Source organism: Eimeria necatrix, genomic scaffold, assembly GCF_000499385.1.
Source record: "Eimeria necatrix Houghton genomic scaffold, Enh_scaff15, whole genome shotgun sequence".
Taxonomy (NCBI): Eukaryota; Apicomplexa; class Conoidasida; order Eucoccidiorida; family Eimeriidae; genus Eimeria; species Eimeria necatrix.
This window is the reverse complement of record NW_013654970.1, coordinates 175229-192728: the sequence shown is the minus strand read 5'-3', so window position 1 is coordinate 192728 and position 17500 is coordinate 175229. Positions and strand designations below refer to the sequence as shown.

The 17500-nt window shown below is 53.5% G+C and overlaps 1 protein-coding gene across 1 annotated transcript in view; it reads right to left on the bottom strand.

The window, feature by feature from the left end:
* Positions 1-17500, bottom strand: part of ENH_00018240 (hypothetical protein, conserved) — a gene marked incomplete at both ends in the record, with an annotated part of 24768 nt that overhangs the window by 2907 nt on the left and 4361 nt on the right. The window contains 2 exon segments of the mRNA XM_013584366.1: positions 1-185; positions 190-216. The exon segment at positions 1-185 is cut by the window's left edge and continues 418 nt beyond it. Of these exon segments, the coding sequence (XP_013439820.1) occupies positions 1-185; positions 190-216 (212 nt within the window).

Below are 17500 nucleotides of genomic sequence, written 5' to 3'. Positions count from 1 at the left end.
GTGTCATCTTCGCCCGGGGAGTCCGTAAGGGATGGTGCTGCTGCTGCTGCTGCTGCTAGCGCGGCTGCTGCTGCTGCTGCTGGCTCCCTTGCTGCTGCTGCTGTTGCTGCGGCTGCTGCACCTGGTGGCAGCAGCAGCTGCTTCTCTGCTGCTGCAACAGTTTGGGCCCAGTCAGTGTCTAGGGGCTCATAGTAGGCAGAAGGCAGCAGCGCATACCTGCAGCACAGAAAACCCCAAACCCTAAACCCTAAACCCTAAACCCTAAACCCTAAACCCTAAACCCAAAACCCTAAACCCTAAACACGCTTTGGCGTGGACCTATAAACCCTAAACCCTAAACCCCAAGCCCTACACCTCACGCGGCTCTTTGACCTGAGCCCCAAGACCCTAAACCCTAAACCCTAAACCCTAAACCCTAAACCCTAAACCCTAGGCCCCGCGCCTTGAGTCTCAGCAGCTGGACCTGGCAGTTAAGGCCTTAATGAGGGCCTGCAGCGGGAGGGCCTCAGTGGAGTTTCTGCTGCCGAGAATTAGCCCTAGAGCAGCAACAGCAGCAGGAGAGCAGAAGGGCAGCTGCTGCAGCTGCTGCTGCAGCTGCTGCAGCAGCTGCTGCAGCAGCACATTGGCCGTGGGGCCGACGCTCAAGAGGTCCCTGCAGAGGCAGCAAAACCCCACACACATGCAAGCGCTCTCAGCGACCCACAGCAGCAGCAGCAGCAGCAGCAGCATTAGCAGCAGCAGCAATGCAGCAGCAGCAGCAGACGCCGCTGCAGCGGCAGCAGCACCGACGGGCGCCGGCGACACCAGCAGCAAAATTAAGAGCAGCAGCATTCGCAGCAGCAGCACCCGCAGCAGCACCCCCAGCAGCAGCAGCAACACCCCCAGCAGCAGCAGCAGCAGCAACACCCCCAGCAGCAGCAGCAGCAGCAGCACCCCCAGCAGCAGCAGCAGCAGCCCCAGCAGCAGCAGCAGCACCCCCAGCAGCAGCACCAGCACCCCCAGCAGCAGCACCAGCACCCCCAGCAGCAGCACCAGCACCCCCAGCAGCAGCAGCAGCAGCAGCAGCAGCAGCAGCAGCAGCAGCAGGACTTTGCGATGGAAATGAGGTGTTCGAGGTGGAAAAAGCCCTTGTCTTTGATGGCCCGCAGCACAGCAAGGCGGTACAGCTGCAGCAGCGGCAGCCCCAAACTGCATGCAGCACTTATCACTTCGCAAACCATTTCCGGCTGAGACACTTCAAACAAAAGAGCCAAACGACGCCGCTTTCGACCAACTTGGGGGCCCCCAGGGGGCCCCCCAGGGGGCTGCACTGCGGGCCCCGTAGAAGCCTCCCTCGGGGGGCCCCCAGGGGGCCCCCGGGGGGCCCCCAGGGGCCCCCTGGGGGCCCCAGGGGGCCCCCTGGGGGGCCCCAGGGGCCCCCCAGGGGCCCCCGGGGGGCCCGAGGGGCCCTGTGATAACTGGGGTGTTGGAGATAAGCAGCAAGACGAACAAAGAGGCGGTAAGGAGCCACTTGAATGCCTTTGTGTTCACGGCGCTGCGGGAGGCGGTCTGGGGAAAACACAAACCCTAAACCCTAAACCCTAAACCCTAAACCCTAAACCCTAAACCCTAAACCCTAAACCCCAGGCCCTAAAGGCTGGAGCGTGAAGCCTGAGGCATGAAGCCTGAAATGTAAGTCATAAACCCTCGAACCTCTTCAGCGCCGCACCAACGCTTAGGGTTTAGGGTTTAGGGTTTAGGGTTTAGGGTTTGAACTACGGGTATAAAAACAAAAAACACAAAAGAATATTTAAGACAAAAGGAAATAAAAAGAGACAAAAAGATAAAAGGAGACAAAAAAAACAATAAAAGATTTAAAGATTTTGAAAACAAAAAAGAAATTTTAAAACTTTTGAAAAGGCAACAAAGAAAGACCGCTAAAGACAGAAAGGAAAATTGAAAAATAAAAATAAAAAAAATAAAATAAATAAAACAAATAAAATAAAATAAATAAAAGGGAATAAAAAGAAATAAAAAGAAATAAAAGAAAATAAAAAGAAGAAAAAAAAGGAAATAGAATTAGGGGTAAAAAGAAAATAAAAGTTGAAATGAAAAAATAAAATTTCAAAAGGAGAAACTTGAAAGAGACAGTAAAGGGAGACGAAAAAATTAAAAATAAAAAAAGAAATAAATAAATGAAAGTAAAAAAGAAGAAAATGACAAAAAGAAATAAATAAAAGAAATAATAAAAAGAAGTAAATGAATGAAATAATAAAAAGAAATAATAAAAGAAATAATAAATAAATATAAATAAAGCAGTAAAAAGAAGTAATAAAAAGAAACAATAAATAAAACCGAAAAAGAAATTAAAAAAGAATGGCTGAAGAGGCAGCAGCAGCAGCAGCAGCAGCAGCAGCAGCAGCAGCAGCAGCGCTGCTGCAGCTTACACTTCTTTGCAGCAGCAGCAGCAGCAGCAAAAGCAGCAGCAATAAAATCTGCATCCCAATTGAAATGAAACATTTTCGGAAGATGCCGCAGCAGCCCGCGAAAAAGGCGGCGGTCAAAAACCTCCAGACGTCCGAACAGCTGCAGCAAAAACCCTAAATCAGGGTTTAGGGTTTAGGGTTTAGGGTTTAGGGTTTAGGGGTGGAGGCCCACCAGCTCCGACAGCCGCCGCCTGGCTCCGCCGAAACAATAAAACTCTACGGCTTAGGGCTTAGGGTTTAGGGCTTAGGGTTTAGGGTTTAGGGTTTAGGGTTTAGGGTTTAGGGTTTAGGGTTTAGGGTTTAGGGTTTACCTGCAGCGCCTTGGCCGTATACCCGTACTTCATACTTCCTATTAATTTCCAAGTCTCTCCAGCAACTCTTTCCTGCAGCTTCATCACAGCATTTCTTATTTCTTCTTTGCTGCTAACTGGGGGGCCCCCTGGGGGCCCCCATCCCTCTAGGGGGCCCCCTGGGGGCCCCCATGCCCCTTGGGGGCCCCCTGGGGGCCCCCACGCCCCTTGGGGGGCCCCCGGGGGCCCCCACGCCCCTTGGGGGCCCCCTGGGGCCCCCAAGGGGCCGGCTGCAGCCTCTGGGGGCCTCCAGCTAGGGGGGCCCCCCAGGGGGCCCCCGAGACCCTGGGGGGCCCCCAGGGGCCCCCCGAGACCCTGGGGGGCCCCCAGGGGCCCCCCGAGAGCCTGGGGGCCCCCCAGGGGCCCCCCGAGAGCCTGGGGGCCCCCCAGGGGCCCCCTGATGGGGCCCCCCAGGGGCCCCTCGAGGCGGAGCCCGCTGCTTTCCACAAGAGGGTGGGGGTAGAAGTTGCTGCTGCAGTGAACCCCCTGGGGGCCCCTGGGGGGCCCCCAGTCGGAAAGAAATTGTCCAATATCAATTAAAGAAAAGTATTTATAATTGTGGAGACAGCGCCTTGGCCGTATACCCGTACTTCATACTTCCTATTAATTTCCAAGTCTCTCCAGCAACTCTTTCCTGCAGCTTCATCACAGCATTTCTTATTTCTTCTTTGCTGCTAACTGGGGGGCCCCCTGGGGGCCCCCATCCCTCTAGGGGGCCCCCTGGGGGCCCCCATGCCCCTTGGGGGCCCCCTGGGGGCCCCCACGCCCCTTGGGGGGCCCCCGGGGGCCCCCACGCCCCTTGGGGGCCCCCTGGGGCCCCCAAGGGGCCGGCTGCAGCCTCTGGGGGCCTCCAGCTAGGGGGGCCCCCCAGGGGGCCCCCGAGACCCTGGGGGGCCCCCAGGGGCCCCCCGAGACCCTGGGGGGCCCCCAGGGGCCCCCCGAGAGCCTGGGGGCCCCCCAGGGGCCCCCCGAGAGCCTGGGGGCCCCCCAGGGGCCCCCTGATGGGGCCCCCCAGGGGCCCCTCGAGGCGGAGCCCGCTGCTTTCCACAAGAGGGTGGGGGTAGAAGTTGCTGCTGCAGTGAACCCCCTGGGGGCCCCTGGGGGGCCCCCAGTCGGAAAGAAATTGTCCAATATCAATTAAAGAAAAGTATTTATAATTGTGGAGACAAAAAGGTAATTCTGTGAGGAGTGCAGCACCAAAAGGTCTTTGCCAAATGTCAATTGCTTCTTCGAACGGCCGCAGCAGAGGCCCTGCTGCTGCTGCTGCTGCTGCTGCTGCTGCTGCTGCTGCTGCTGCTGCTGCTGCTGCTGCGGCGGCGGCGGGTGCTGCGGGCGCAGAGCGCGCGTCAGCGGCACCAGCAGGGGCAGCAGCAGGCGGCGCTGCTGCTGCTGCTGCTTCTGCTGCTGCTGTTGCTGCTGCTTCTGCTGCTGCTTCTGCTGCTGCTGCTGCAGCAGCAGCTAGGTCAATCTGCTGCCGCCTTTTGCTGCAGTACCTCTGCTTCAGCTTGCTGAGGCTGTTGCAAATTGCTGCCAGGTTTTCTTCCCCCACAGCATCGAACTGCTGCTGCAGCAGCAGCCCCACATGGTCCAGCAGCTGCAGGAACAACAACCCCACCTTTTCCTTCTCCGCTGCTGCTGCTGCTGCTGCTGCTGCTGCTGCTGCTGCTGCTGCCGGCGCTGCTGCTGCTGCTGCAGGGGACTTCTGTGTGGCTGAAGTGGCTGCTGAAGCTTCAGCCAGGCCTAGAAAGGGCCCTGGGGGGCCCCCGGGGGGGGCCCCCATTTGGGGGGCCCCCGTGGGGGGCCCCCCAAATGGGGGCCCCTGGGAGGCCCCCCGGGGGGGCCCCCCAAATGGGGGCCCCTGGGGGGCCCCCTGCAGCCCCTCTAAAGGTTCTGTATAATGTACTAAGAGCCTCAGTACCCTAAGCAGATCCTCTACAGACAGGGGGGCCCCCTCGCAAGCCAGGGGGCCCCCTGGGAAGGGGGGCCCCCCGGGGGGGCCCCCCAAGGGGGCCCCCGGGGGGGCAAGGCCTGCTGCTGCTGGCAGCAGCAGCAGCAAAGCAGAAGGCAGCTGCAAGCCCACGTGGAAGTACAACTGCAGCAAAGGCAACGATGTTGCTGCGGGCAGTTCGCTGCTGCTGCTGCTGCTGCTGCTGCTGCTGTCGCTGCTGCTGCTGCTGCTGATGCGCGGCTGCTGCGGCTGCAGCGCGAGCTGCAGCAGCTGCTGCAGAAAGGCTCTGTGCTGCCGCAGCAGCAGCAGCAGCCGCTGCTGCTGCTGCTGCACCTTGTAAAGCTTCAAATGCGGGGGCAGCAGCGGCTTGGGTTCACTTGGGGGGACCCCACAGGGGGCCCCCAGCGCCAGCAGCAGCTGTGTCGCCCTGAGGGCCCCCTGGGGGCCCCCCTGGGGGGCCCCCCGGGGGGCCCCCGGGGGGGCCCCCGGGGGGCCCCCGGGGGCCCCCGGGGGGGCCCCCAAGAAGGGCAGCAGCCCCTGTACCTCCTGAAGGACTGCAGCAGCAACTGCCTTGGGATCGCCCGATCCCCAGCAGTCAGGAAGAAAAGGAAAGACTTCAGAAACAAACCCCACAGCTGCTTCTAGGGCCCCCCCAGGGGCCCCCGGGGGGCCCCCCGCAGCAGGGGGCCCCCCAGTACCCTCAGCAGCAGCCACAAACAGAGCCAGTCGGGGCACAGCCAGGGGGGCCCCTCCCCTCTCTTCAGGGGCCCCCACAAACGCGAACCAGCGGGGGTCTAGGGCCCCCTCGGGGGCCCCCTGGGGGGCCCCAGGGGCCCCCAGGGGGCCCTCAGGGGCCCCCATGAGGGCCCCAAAACCTTCAAGGGCCTCCTCCAATGCCACCAGGGCCGGCGCGTCCCCAGGGGGGCCCCGGGGCGCCTCAAGGGGGGCCCCTCCAATGGGGGCCCCCCCCACGGGGGCCCCCGCCGAGGGGGCCCCCGAGGGGGCCCCCAAGGGGGCCCCCTCCACGGGGGCCCCCTCCACGGGGGCCCCCCCCCCAGGGGCCCCTATTGAGGGCCCCTTGAGGAGGGGCTGGAGCTTCAGGAGAAAAGAAACAGTTGCTGCAGCAACTAGCTCGTGCATGTTGGGGGGGCCCCCCAGGGGGCCCCCCGGGGGGCCCCCCAGGGGGCCCCCCAGGGGGCCCCCCAGGGCCCGCGGCCTCCGCTTTGGCTGCCAACGCCGCCAGGGGGGAATAAGAGAAAGGTCTGTCTTGGGGGCCCTTTGGGGGGGCCCCCAAGGGGCAAACTGCAGCAGGAGGGGGGCCCCCCCAAGGGTGGAGGCAGCAGGGGCAGGGGGGCCCCCCAGGGGGCCCCTGCTCAGGGGGCCCCCCAGGGGGGCCCCCAAGTGGGGGGCCCCCAAGTAGGGGGCCCCCAAGGAGTCGGAAGAGCTGGAACTCCTGGGGGCCCCCTTGAGGGCCCCCAGGGGGACCCCAGAAGAGGGGCCCCCCACTGCCAGCCGAAGGCCTGGGGGCCCCCTGGGGGGCCCCGTGGGAGAAACTCCACCTAAGGGAAAAGAGTACCCTTTGCTGCAGTTGCTGCAGCGGGGGGCCCCCTCGAATACCCTGGGGAGGGGGGCCCCCGAGGCCCTCCGGGGGGGCCCCCCTAGGGCCCTAGGAGGGGGGCCCCCTAAGGCCCGTGGAGGGGGGCCCCCAAAAGCCCTCAAGGGGGGCCTCGCCATCTCTGTGGGGGCCCCCTGTTTGGGGTGTACGTACACCGGGATCTATTCGACGGAATGCAAAATAAAAATTAATTTTCTTTTTTTTAATTAAATTTAAATCTTATTTTAAACTCTCAATAAAGGCCCTGGAAGCCCCAGCAAAGGCAGCTCTCCAGATCAGGGGGCCCCCCTGGGGGCCCCCGGGGGCCCCTGGGGCCCCACGGGGCCCCCTGGGTACTCAGAAGAAGACCGGGGGGCCCCTCGGGGGCCCCCAAACTGGACAAATTGGGGTTTTTGTGGCGAATTAATTGAGTTTAATTAATTTTAATTTAAAAATTTGGATTTAATTTAATTTAAAAATGCATTTGAGAAGAAAAGGGCGGCGGGGGGGCCCCTGGCTGTGAAGTTCTGGAGTGTCTGTACACCTCAGCAGCACAGACAGCAGCTGTACATGCAAATCAATTTAAATTATTAATTGACTTTTATAAAACATTTCTTTTATATTTTCAACATCTATCTACTTCACTCGCTGCTGCTGCTGCTGCTGCTACTGCTGCTGCTGCTGCTGCTGGTACTGCTGTCGTCGAACCGCTGCTGCTGCTGCTGCTGCTGCTGCTGCTGCTACTGCAGTCGTCGTACCGCTGCTGCTGCTGCTGCTGCTGCTGCCTCAGTCACACTAGCTCACCGGGACGAGAAAACAAATTAATTAAATTTTTAATTATTTTTTCAAATAAAGAAACAAAGATAAAGAAGCTATCAGGTGGCTGCTGCCGAGGGAAAAAGGCAGCAGCAGCAGCAGCTGCTGCTGCTGCTGCTGCTTTCGCTGCTTTTGCTGTTGCTGCTGCTGCTGCTGCTTTCGCTGCTTTTGCTGTTGCTGCTGCTACTGCTGCGGTGGCTACGCTGCGGTTGTTGCAGTTGCTGCTTTTGCGCCATTGTAGCTGCTGCTTTTGCTGCTGCTGCTGTCTCTTCCTATTACTGCTGCTGCAGTTGCTGCTTCGCCTACTGCTGCAGCTGCTGCAGCTGCTGCTGCTGCTGCAGTTGCTGCTTCGGCTACTGCTGCAGCCGCTGCAGCTGCTGCAGTTGCTGCTGCAGCTGCTGCAGCTGCTGCAGTTGCTGCTTCGGCTGCTGCTGCAGCTGCTGCAGTTGCTGCAGTTGCTGCTGCTGCTGCGTAGCCGCTTCACTCCCAGAGGCGCCTTCTGTGCGCAGCGCTGTGCGCTGCTGCTGCGCCCGCGTGGGCTTCCGCCGCAGCCTGCTGCTGCTGCTGCTGCTGCTGCTGCTGCTGCTGCTGCTGCTGCTGCTGGTCCACCTCTGCGAAAAGAGCAGCAAGGTCTTTTAAAATCAACTTGTGAACTGCTAAAGGACTCAAATTTGCTGCTGCTATGCAGCGCCAATAAGAATAAGCAGCAAAAGATTTGTAGCCTCTGTACACCAGAGCCTGCAGCTCTGCCGACTCGTACACCTCAGCCCCTACCCGCAGCAGCAGCAGCAGCAGCAGCAGCAGCAGCAGCAGCGGCAGCAGCAGCAGCAGCAGCGGCAGCAGCAACAGCAGCAAACGGACAAATAAGCCCATTTACTTTCCTATTGTTTGGTATTTATTATTATTTATTATTCTTCTTACTTATTATTTATCATTATTATTATTATTTATTATTATTATTATTATTATTATTATTTATTATTATTATTTGATATTCATTTGTTATTTATTTGTTATTTATTTATTAGCAGCAATGCACAGACACAAAGCTGCTGCTTGGCAGCAGCAGCAACAGCAGCAGCAGCAAACGCCCAGGAGAGCAGCAGCAGCAAATTCAATCCATCAATTAAATTAAAAACAAAATAATTTGTTTATTATTATTTATTATTATTATATATTTATAAATATATATTTATAAATAAATAAATGATTTGTTACTTTATAAATTGTTTTAGGACAAACTCCAGACAGCTGATGCTGCTGCTGCTGCTGCTGCTGCTTGTGCTGCTGCTCGTGCTGCTGCCACTACTGCTTCTGCTGCTGCTCCTTTCTTGCTGCTGCTGCTACTGCTGCTCCTGCTAGCTCTGTTGCTGCTGCTGCTGCAACTGCTGCTGCTGCTGTTGCTATTGCTGCTTCTGTCGCCGCTGCTACTACGACTGCTGCTGCTGCTGCTGCTGTTGTTGCTTCTGCTGCTGCTACTGCTGCTGCTGCTGCTGCTGCTACTACTGCTGCTGCTGCTACTAATGCTGCTGCTGATGCCGCTGCTATCGGTGCTACTGCTGCTAATGCTGCTGTCCCTGCTACTGTTGCCGCTGCTGCTGCTGCAGCTAATGCTGCTGCAGCTAATGCTGCTGCTGCTACGACTGCCACAGCTACCACTAATACTGCTGCTGCTGCTGCTGCTGCTACCACTCCTACTTCTGCTGCAGATGCTGCTGCTGCTGCTGCTACTGCTGCTGCAGCTACTGCTGCTGCTGCTGCTACTACTTCCAATACTACACTGCCGCCACGCTGCTACCTCTCCTGCTCCTGCTGCTCGTGCTGCTGCTGCTGCTGCTGCTGCTGCTGCTGCTGCTGCTTACCAAAGCCTTCTCTTTTTGCTGCTTCTTCGGGTTTAATGTCCAAAAAGTAAACTCGATCTGGAGCCAAAAGACCCTCTTCTGTGCTTCTTGCAAAAGCCTCAGAAATGGGTACAGGGGCCCCCAGGGGGCCCCCAGACTCCGACCCTGCTGCTGCTGCTGCTGCTGCTGCTGCTGCTGCTGCTGCTGCTGCGCGGTGGTTTGCTGCGGTGGTTGAGTAGACAACGCCTGCAGCAGCAGCACAAGCGGCAGCAGCAGCAGCAGCAACAAATCTCGAAAAGCAAATAAATCTTTTAATCAAAAGACACTGCAATGAGGAAAAGAAAACAAATAAAACAAGTAAAATAAAGAAAACAAATAAAATAGACAAAATAAATAAAATGAATTAAATAAATTAAATAAATTAAATAAATTGAATAATTAAATAGACAAATTGAATAAGACAGACAAACAAATAGAACAGATAAGATAAAACAAAAAACAAGCAAATAAAATTAAAATAAAACAAATAAAATAAATAAACTAAAACAAATAATCAACTAAAACAAAACAAACAAAACAAATAAAACAAATAAAACAAATAAAATAAATAAAATAATAAAATAGAACAAACAGTCAAATAAATAAATAAAATAATAAAACAAAACAAATAAAACATATAAACAACTAAAACAAAGCACATAAACAACCAAAACAAAACAAAAAAACAAATAAATTAAATAAACTAAATAAATTAAATAAATTAAACAATAAAACAAATAAATAAAACAAAATAAATAAATAAATAAATAAATAAATAAATAAATAAACTAACCCGAAAAAGAATATCTGTCTGCAACAACAGCAAAGCCAGCAGCAAGCCACTGTTCAATTTGCTGCTGCTGCTCCCAGCGATTAGCAGCAAACAGCAAGTGCAGCACGTGGGGCCCCACAGCTGCTGCTTGCTGCAGCGCAGCATCTATCAAAGACCCCACAGCTGAGCTCCGCTCTGCACAAACCCTAAACCCTAAACCCTAAACCCTAAACCCTAAACCCTAAACCCTAAGCCCTCGGGCTACGGCAGCTGCGGCTTTGTTGGGAAGGGCTGCTGCCGAGAGACTTCAGCCAGCAGGGTCCTTAGGAGGCAGCAACAGCAGCAGCAGCAGCAGCAGCAGCAGCAGCAGCAGCAGTAGCAGCAGCAGCAGCGAAGAGAGTAGGAGCAGCAGCACTAACGGAAGCAGCGACAGCAGCAGCAGTGAAGGCAACTGAAGCAGCAGCAGCAGCAGCAGAAAGCCACGCAGCAACAGCAGCAGCGGCGAAACGAGTAGCAGCAACAACTCATGTAGCAACAGCAACAGCAGCAGCGCAGCTAGCAGCAGCAGCAGCAGGAACAGCACCAGCACAAGCAGCAGGATCAGCAGGAGCAGCAGGAACAGCTGCAGCAGCAGCACCTACAGCAGCAGCAGCAGAAGCAGCAGCAGCAGCTACAGCAGCAGCAGCAGCAGCTACAGCAGCAGCAGCACCTACAGCAGCAGCAGCAGCAGCAGCAGCAAAGGAGGCTGCTAACCTGGGAAGCGAATAAGTTTGGCTTTGATGCCATCTCTCGAAAGTTTTTCAAAAAGCATTTTTGCCTGAGTTGATTTTCCCGATCTGCAGAAGAGCAAAAAAGAGCGGGTCTTGAGGTGTACGTACACCTCAGGTGCTGGCTCGGGGTGTATAGGCACCTCGAGCGCCGCAAAGCGAGCTTTTGGAAACAAATGCTTCAAAGTCGATTCTTGATGCAAATTAGTGTTTATAAAACAAAAAAAGCTGCATTTTAATGGAATAAATGTATATATATAAAGAGTTAAATGCAAACAAAGGAATAAATGCATGCACTGGTGCTTGAAATGAATCGAAGTTGAGGTGTACATACACCTCAACGCGGCGCCAGCGGCAGCACAGAAAGCTGCAGAAATAAAACAAAATGTGAAATGAAAAGTTTATTTTTTGAATAAAAACAAAGCAAAAACAATTTTGGAGTTGCTTGTTATTTCTTTTTTTCAAGAAACGAAAAGAAATGGGTGAAAAATGCGTTTTTCTGCTTTTTCAAATTTGAATTCACGCGGGGGCTCGAAAGTGAATTCAACAACAAATAAACCGACGAATAGACAAAAAAACGAATAAATTAACAACAAATGAATAATTAAATAATTAAATAATTAAATAATTGAAATAAATAAATAAATAAATCAAATTCAGCAACTCACCTGTCGAGACCCTCGAAGACAATGAAGACACCCCGTTTCGGCGGCTCCAGTTTTTCTTCTTCTGTTTCCATTTTGAGTGTAAATTGAAATTAAATAATTAAAATAAATTAAATAAATAAAATAAATTAAATAAATTAAATAAAGTCCAAAAGAACACAACTGTTGGCCTTAAAAGTCCGAGACGCGCAGCGACAGATCTGCTGCTGCTGCCGAAAGTGAAAAAACTTCAAAGTTTTTCCTTTTCTTTATTTCATTTTATTTCATTTTTTATTTCTTTTTTATTTTCCAAATTTAATTCATTTCAGCCAATAAAACGGCAAAATGCTGCATGCAGGGCCCCAGCAAATGCATGCAGCGACTCGCAGCCCCAACAAACCCTAAACCCTAAACCCTAAACCCGAAACCCTAAACCCTAAACCCTAAACCCTAGCTCTTGACTCAGAAGCGATTACAAAAGCACTTCAAGGGACTGGCTAATACACTTTCAGTTAATTAATTTAAATTTGAATTTAAATTTAAATTTAAATTTAAATTGATTTCAAAAGAATTGAATAGATCTCATTAGAGCCCTCAGGCGAACACATGAGTTCCAGCTTTGCCAGTTTGCTGCTGCTGCTGCTGCTGCCGCTGTTGCTGCTGCTGCTGCTCTCGTCGTTGCTGCTGCGGGTGCCACTGGGGCTGATCCTGTTGCTCCTGCTGTTGCTCTTCTTGCTGCTGCTGCTGCTGCTGCTGTTGCTGTTGTTGCTGCTGCTGTTGCTGCTGCGCAGGACCCCATAGAGTTTGTCTTTGTGTCTGCTGCGGTAAGAAGCGCCCGTGAAGATCAGCAGCAGCAGTCTTGCTGCTGCTGCTGCAGCTGCAGCAGCAGCAGCAGCTGCTGCTGCTGCTGCTGCTGCTGCTGCAGCTGCTGCTGCTGCTGAATGGGCCCCACACTACAGCACACAGTCTAGCAGCAATTGGCAGCATGCATGCATGCCTTTGGGTGTAGATACAGCTGAATAGGCAATTAGATTAAAAAGCATTTATTTATTTCTTAAAAATAATGAAATATAAAAAGACCCGAAAATTAAATTAAATTAGATCAATAAATGGACAAACAAAAGGACACATTGAAGCAAATAAATCCTTGCAAAAGTATATTTATTAAAGTGTTTAAAAATATATTTTTAAATATATTTAAAAAAGACTTTTGATGAAATAAAACAGAACTGAAGTGGCTTTAAATATGCCAAGATTGGGGTGTATGTACAGCTGAGCGCATGCAAACGCTTTTATAGTAGCAAATATAAATGCATTTAAATTCGTTTATTTTTAAAATGAATTAAAATGCATTTGTGCATTTAAATTCATTTTAAAAGTAATGCTTCTGGGGTGTATGTACACCTGGAAGGTCCCAGAAAATCAAAACTCGAAAAAACAAAAAATCATTTTTGCATTATTTTTCCTTTTTAGAGTTTCAATTAATTTAATTTATTTAAATTTGGACTTTTAGCTTTTAATTCCGCAATTTCAAACATTAAAAAAGAACTTTTGCTTCTGAAATTGTTTGAAGTACTTTTGTAATTCAATGATTTAATTCCAAATGCATTTCCATAAAGTTTATTTAATGCAAAGTTTAATTTTTAAAATAATACTTTTGATTTATTCTAGCTGATTACATTTGCTGCTGCCCGAGCCGCCCCGCAGCAGGCCACCGCCCAGTGCAGCAGCAGCAGCAGCAGCTGCTGCAGCAGCAGCAGCAGCAGCAGCAAAGGCCCCTCGCACCAAATAAGGAAAAGCGAGGGCTTCAGTTTGCTGCAGCCAGCAGCAGCAACGCGAGGACCATAACTGGAAGCTGACGCATAAAGCTTCCAGCAGCAGCAGCAGCAGTTGCAGCAGCAGCTGCAGCCATAGCTGCAGCAGCAGCTGCAGCAGTAACTGCAGCAGCAGGTGCGGCAGCAGCTCCAGCAGCAGCTGCGGCAGTTCCAGCTGCGCCAGCAGCAGCAGCAACAACTGCAGCGGCAGCAGCAGGACTTACAGCGGCAGCAGCACGAGCATTAGCAGCACTAGCAGCAGCATTAGGAGTACTATCTGCAGCAGCACTATCTGCAGCAGCACTAACTTCAGCAGCAGCAGCAGCAAGATAGAAGTTTCAGTGCTTCCTTAGAAGCATATGAGTTTCCTGCTGCTGCTGCGCGCTGCAGCAAACAGGATAATCTAATTCTCTAGCGTGTTGCAGTGATTTGGGTGTAAAGGCTTTTGCTGCTGCTGCTGCTGCTGCTGCTGTTGTCTTCTGCAGTGTGGAGGGGGGCTACTGGGCCCACAGCCGCTGCTGCAGCAGCAGCAGCGAGGGCGACAAGCGACCCGTGAGTCGCCTGCAGCAGCAGCAGCAGCAGCGTTGCGGGGACTGCAGCAGCAGCAGCAGCAGCAGCAGCAGCAGCAGTCGCGGGGAAGAGCGCTGTGTGGCAGTGCGTCGTCTGCAGCAGCAGCAGCAGCAGCAGCAAGCTGGCAAGACAGCAGCAGGAGAAGCAGCAACCCCGCGAAGACAGCAGCAGCAGCAGCAGCAAGCGCAGCGGGGAAGCTTCGAAGGCGTAGACACCGCGGGGTTTGCTGCTGCGCGGCGGCGGGTGGCCGCAGCAGGCGCTGCTGCTGCCGCTGCTGCTGCTGCTGCTGCTGCTGCGTGTCCGCGTGGCAGCTAAAGTTCCGAAAAGCTAAATAAGCATTTTAAAAAGGGATTTGTTCGCGGAATGTCTGAGAGGAAATGCGGAAGCGGCGGCGCGGGCGGCGGGGGTGATCGCGGCGGGTGGCCGCGGCGCGGCGGCGGGCAGCGCGAGGGGGTCTTCTGGGGGCGTTGGGGGGTCGGAAGAAAGCGAAAAAGAAGAAAAAGAAGAAATAAAAGTGGAATTGAATTAAAAAAAAGGAGAGAGAGGGCCGCGGGGAGCGCGAGACGGGCGGGCTGTGGGGCACGAGCCGCCGCCGCAGCCCTCAGCGCATTCAAGTTGAACTGCGCTGAGCGAAGGCGGCGGGGGCTTCGGGGTGTATCTGCAGCTCGCGAGTGTGCTTTGCGGGTTTTGCGAATTGTTTTTTGCACTTTTGTTGTTCCGGACGAGGGCGGTAGATCGCGGGGAGTTGTCCGCTGCTGCTGCTGCGAGTTTGCTGCTGCGCGGTGCTGCTGCGCTGCTGCGAGGCAGTCTGGGGGCGTTAGCGGTTTGTTTTGGGGTTTGCTGGCGGGCGAGGGTTTGGCGAGGGTTTGGAAAGGGTTTAGCGGGGCGGGGGTTCGGGAAGAGCGGCGCGAGCGGCGGCGGCGTGGGAAGTTGAACGGACTCTGGGGTGGCCGCGATCTGGGGTTTTGGCGCGCGATCTCGCGGTTTTTTCGCGCGATCTGCCGAGAAAATGGTGACCACGGCCTCTCCGGACACTTATCACCGCGTGATCGAGTATGGATTGCGCAAAACGTCGCTGCGTTTCGACCGGCTGCTGCTGCAGGCGTTCATGGCTGGGGTGTACATCGGGCTCGCGGGCCAGGCCTGCAACATGTTCGCGGGCGGCACTCCCACTTCCGTCGATGATCCGCGATCAGTTTCCAAATCCATTCAGAAATTCATGTACGCTTCGATTTTCCCGACAGCTTTCATCGCAATAATCTTCACGGGCGCGGAGTTGTTCACGGGGAACACCATGACGATGCTGATCTGTCTGATCGAGCGGCGGATAACATTCCTGCACTTGCTGATAAACTGGGTCGGATCTTTTCTCGGAAACTGGCTAGGAGCTTTATTTGCGGCTTATTTCCTTTCTTTTCTCCCCGGAGGCTACGAACAAGAGCCCCTGCGCAGCTACATGTGCCACCTGCAGCAGACCAAACTCGGCTACGGCTTCGGCCAGTGCTTCCTCCGCGGCGTCGGCTGCAACGCCCTCGTCTGCCTCGCCGTCTGGAACGTCACCGGCTGCGACGACCCCGCCAGCAAAGTCCTTTCTTTGTGGTTTCCCATCGTGGCTTTTTGCGTGGCGGGCTACGAGCACATAATAGCCAACTTCTACACTTTACAACTCACTCTGATGATGGGCTGTGGGGCCTCTGTGGCTGCTGTGGTGCAGCAGAACTTCTTGCCCACCTTTTTGGGCAATATGGTGGGGGGTTGTGTGCTCATTGGGGCTGTTTACTGGTACAACTTCTACCCCGTGGAGGAGTACACGCACAAGGCGTTGCTGGGGGCCCCTGGGGGCCCCCCGGGGGCCCCCGGGGGGGCCCCCGGGGGCCCCTTCGGGGAGGAGGCGGGCAGCGAGTTTCCCATCTCCAGGGTCCACTCCAGGGCCTCCGTCAGCCCCAGCATTATTGGCCTCGGGGCCAAACCCCAGACGGCCTTCGGGGGGGCCCCCCCGCAGGGCCAGTGGGCCAGTTATGACCACGCGAAGACCCACTCGGAGAGTCTCAGCAACGTGGGCAGCAGCGCGGGGGCCCCCGGGGGCCCCGGGGGGCCCCCCGGGGGGCCCCCGGGGGCCCCCGGGGGGGCCCCCGGCGCCCCTGCACAGCCCAATGCCGCGCCCTTCCATACTGCTGTTTTCCCCAAGCCCAAAGACACAGACGATGACCCGCAGCTCCAGCCCTGAGTGCTGCTGCTGCTGCTGCTGCGGCGGGGAGCTGCTGCTGCTGCTGCTGCTGCAGCAGCGGCGGCAAGGGCTGCTGCTGCTGCAGCAGCAGGCTGGAGAGGCTTTTTGGAAAGAATGTTTTTGCACTTCGGAGCAGCAAATTGCACTTCTGGAAAAAATTAATTATTTAACTTGTAGACTTTGGAGCTCCTTTATTCTCTTTGCATGCGCCTCCGGTGTACGTACACCCGGGGCACACGTGGGCTCGCCAATCTGCTTTAGAGGCCTCGAGAGAAATGCCACACACAGAGCTGCAGCAGCAGCAGCAGCAGCAGCAGCAGCGGCAGCAGCAACTGCAGCAAAAGCTGCAGCAGCCGCCGAAGCAGCGGCAGCAGCAACTGCAGCAAAAGCTGCAGCAGCACCGCGGGCAGCATACAGCCGGAGACACAGCAGCCCCTGCTGCAACCGCAGCAGCGGCAACAGCAGCAGCAGCAGCAGCAGCAGCAACAGCAGCAGCAGCAGCAGCAGCTCCGTGACTGTCGTTGCTGGGCTCTTGGGCCCATTGCCGTCTTTCTTTAGAATGTACAGAGCAGCAGGATGGAAGTCAACAGCAAACAGAAATAAATAAATAAATAAATAAAAATAAAAAGAAATAAATCAAAGTAGAAACTGAAAAGAGTCAGATGCGGCCATTCTGGCCATTACACAAGATGAAGCAGCAGCAACAACTGCAGCAGCTGCTGCAGCAGCTGCAGCAGCAGCTGCAGCAGCTGCTGCCGCTGCGAAAAGCCCCGCGGCGACAGCAGCAGCACCAACTGCTCCCCTGCCGCTGCTAAAGCCCCAGCAAGCGCAGCAGCGGCAGCAGCAGCAGCAGCAGCAGCAGCAGCAGCAAGGGCAGCAGCAATTAGTTGCTGGCCCGCAGCAGCGCGGGCTCTTAACCTTTGTCTTTGGAACTTTGCAAAGAAATGAAAACAAGAAACAAAAAGTACAAACAGTTCAGGTGTACGTACACTCGAATTTTGAACAGATTTGTGCACCGCTTGTCCTTTATTTGCATTTTGAATTTATTTAAATTTATTTAAATTTATTTGAATTTATTTAAATTTATTTAAATTTATTTAAATTTATTTAATTTATTTAAATTCATTTAGAGTTATTTAAATTCATTTGAATTTATAAAAGACCAAAAGTAGTATTAGAAATGAAGTTTGCTGCCCGCCAGTGTCAGCGAGTCTGATAGGATATCAGCCTGTTTCTGAGTTTGGATTTTTATTTATTTATTTATTTATTATTTATTTATTTATTTATTTATTTATTTATTTATTTTTAATTAATTTATTTTGATTTTTGTGCAACAAGAAGTGGCATGGAGTCCCTGAGGATTAGTTTTCTGCAGTTCATTTTCTTTTCTGTTGCAGTTTTTTGCCACGTTTCTTTCGTTTGATTTCCACTGCAGCAGCAATATGAAAAAAAGATGAAATAAAACATTAAAATTTAATTTCTGAAAGGAAATGAAGAGAGGAAAGCGGCGAAGGAAGCGCGAGGATTGCCTTCGTTTCGGGTGTACGTACACCTCAACAGTCCGGGATTGCGTTCGTTTCGGGTGTACGTACACCTCAATAGCCGGCAGACGCTTCAAATGTGATTTAAAAGGAGAAAATTAATTAATAAACA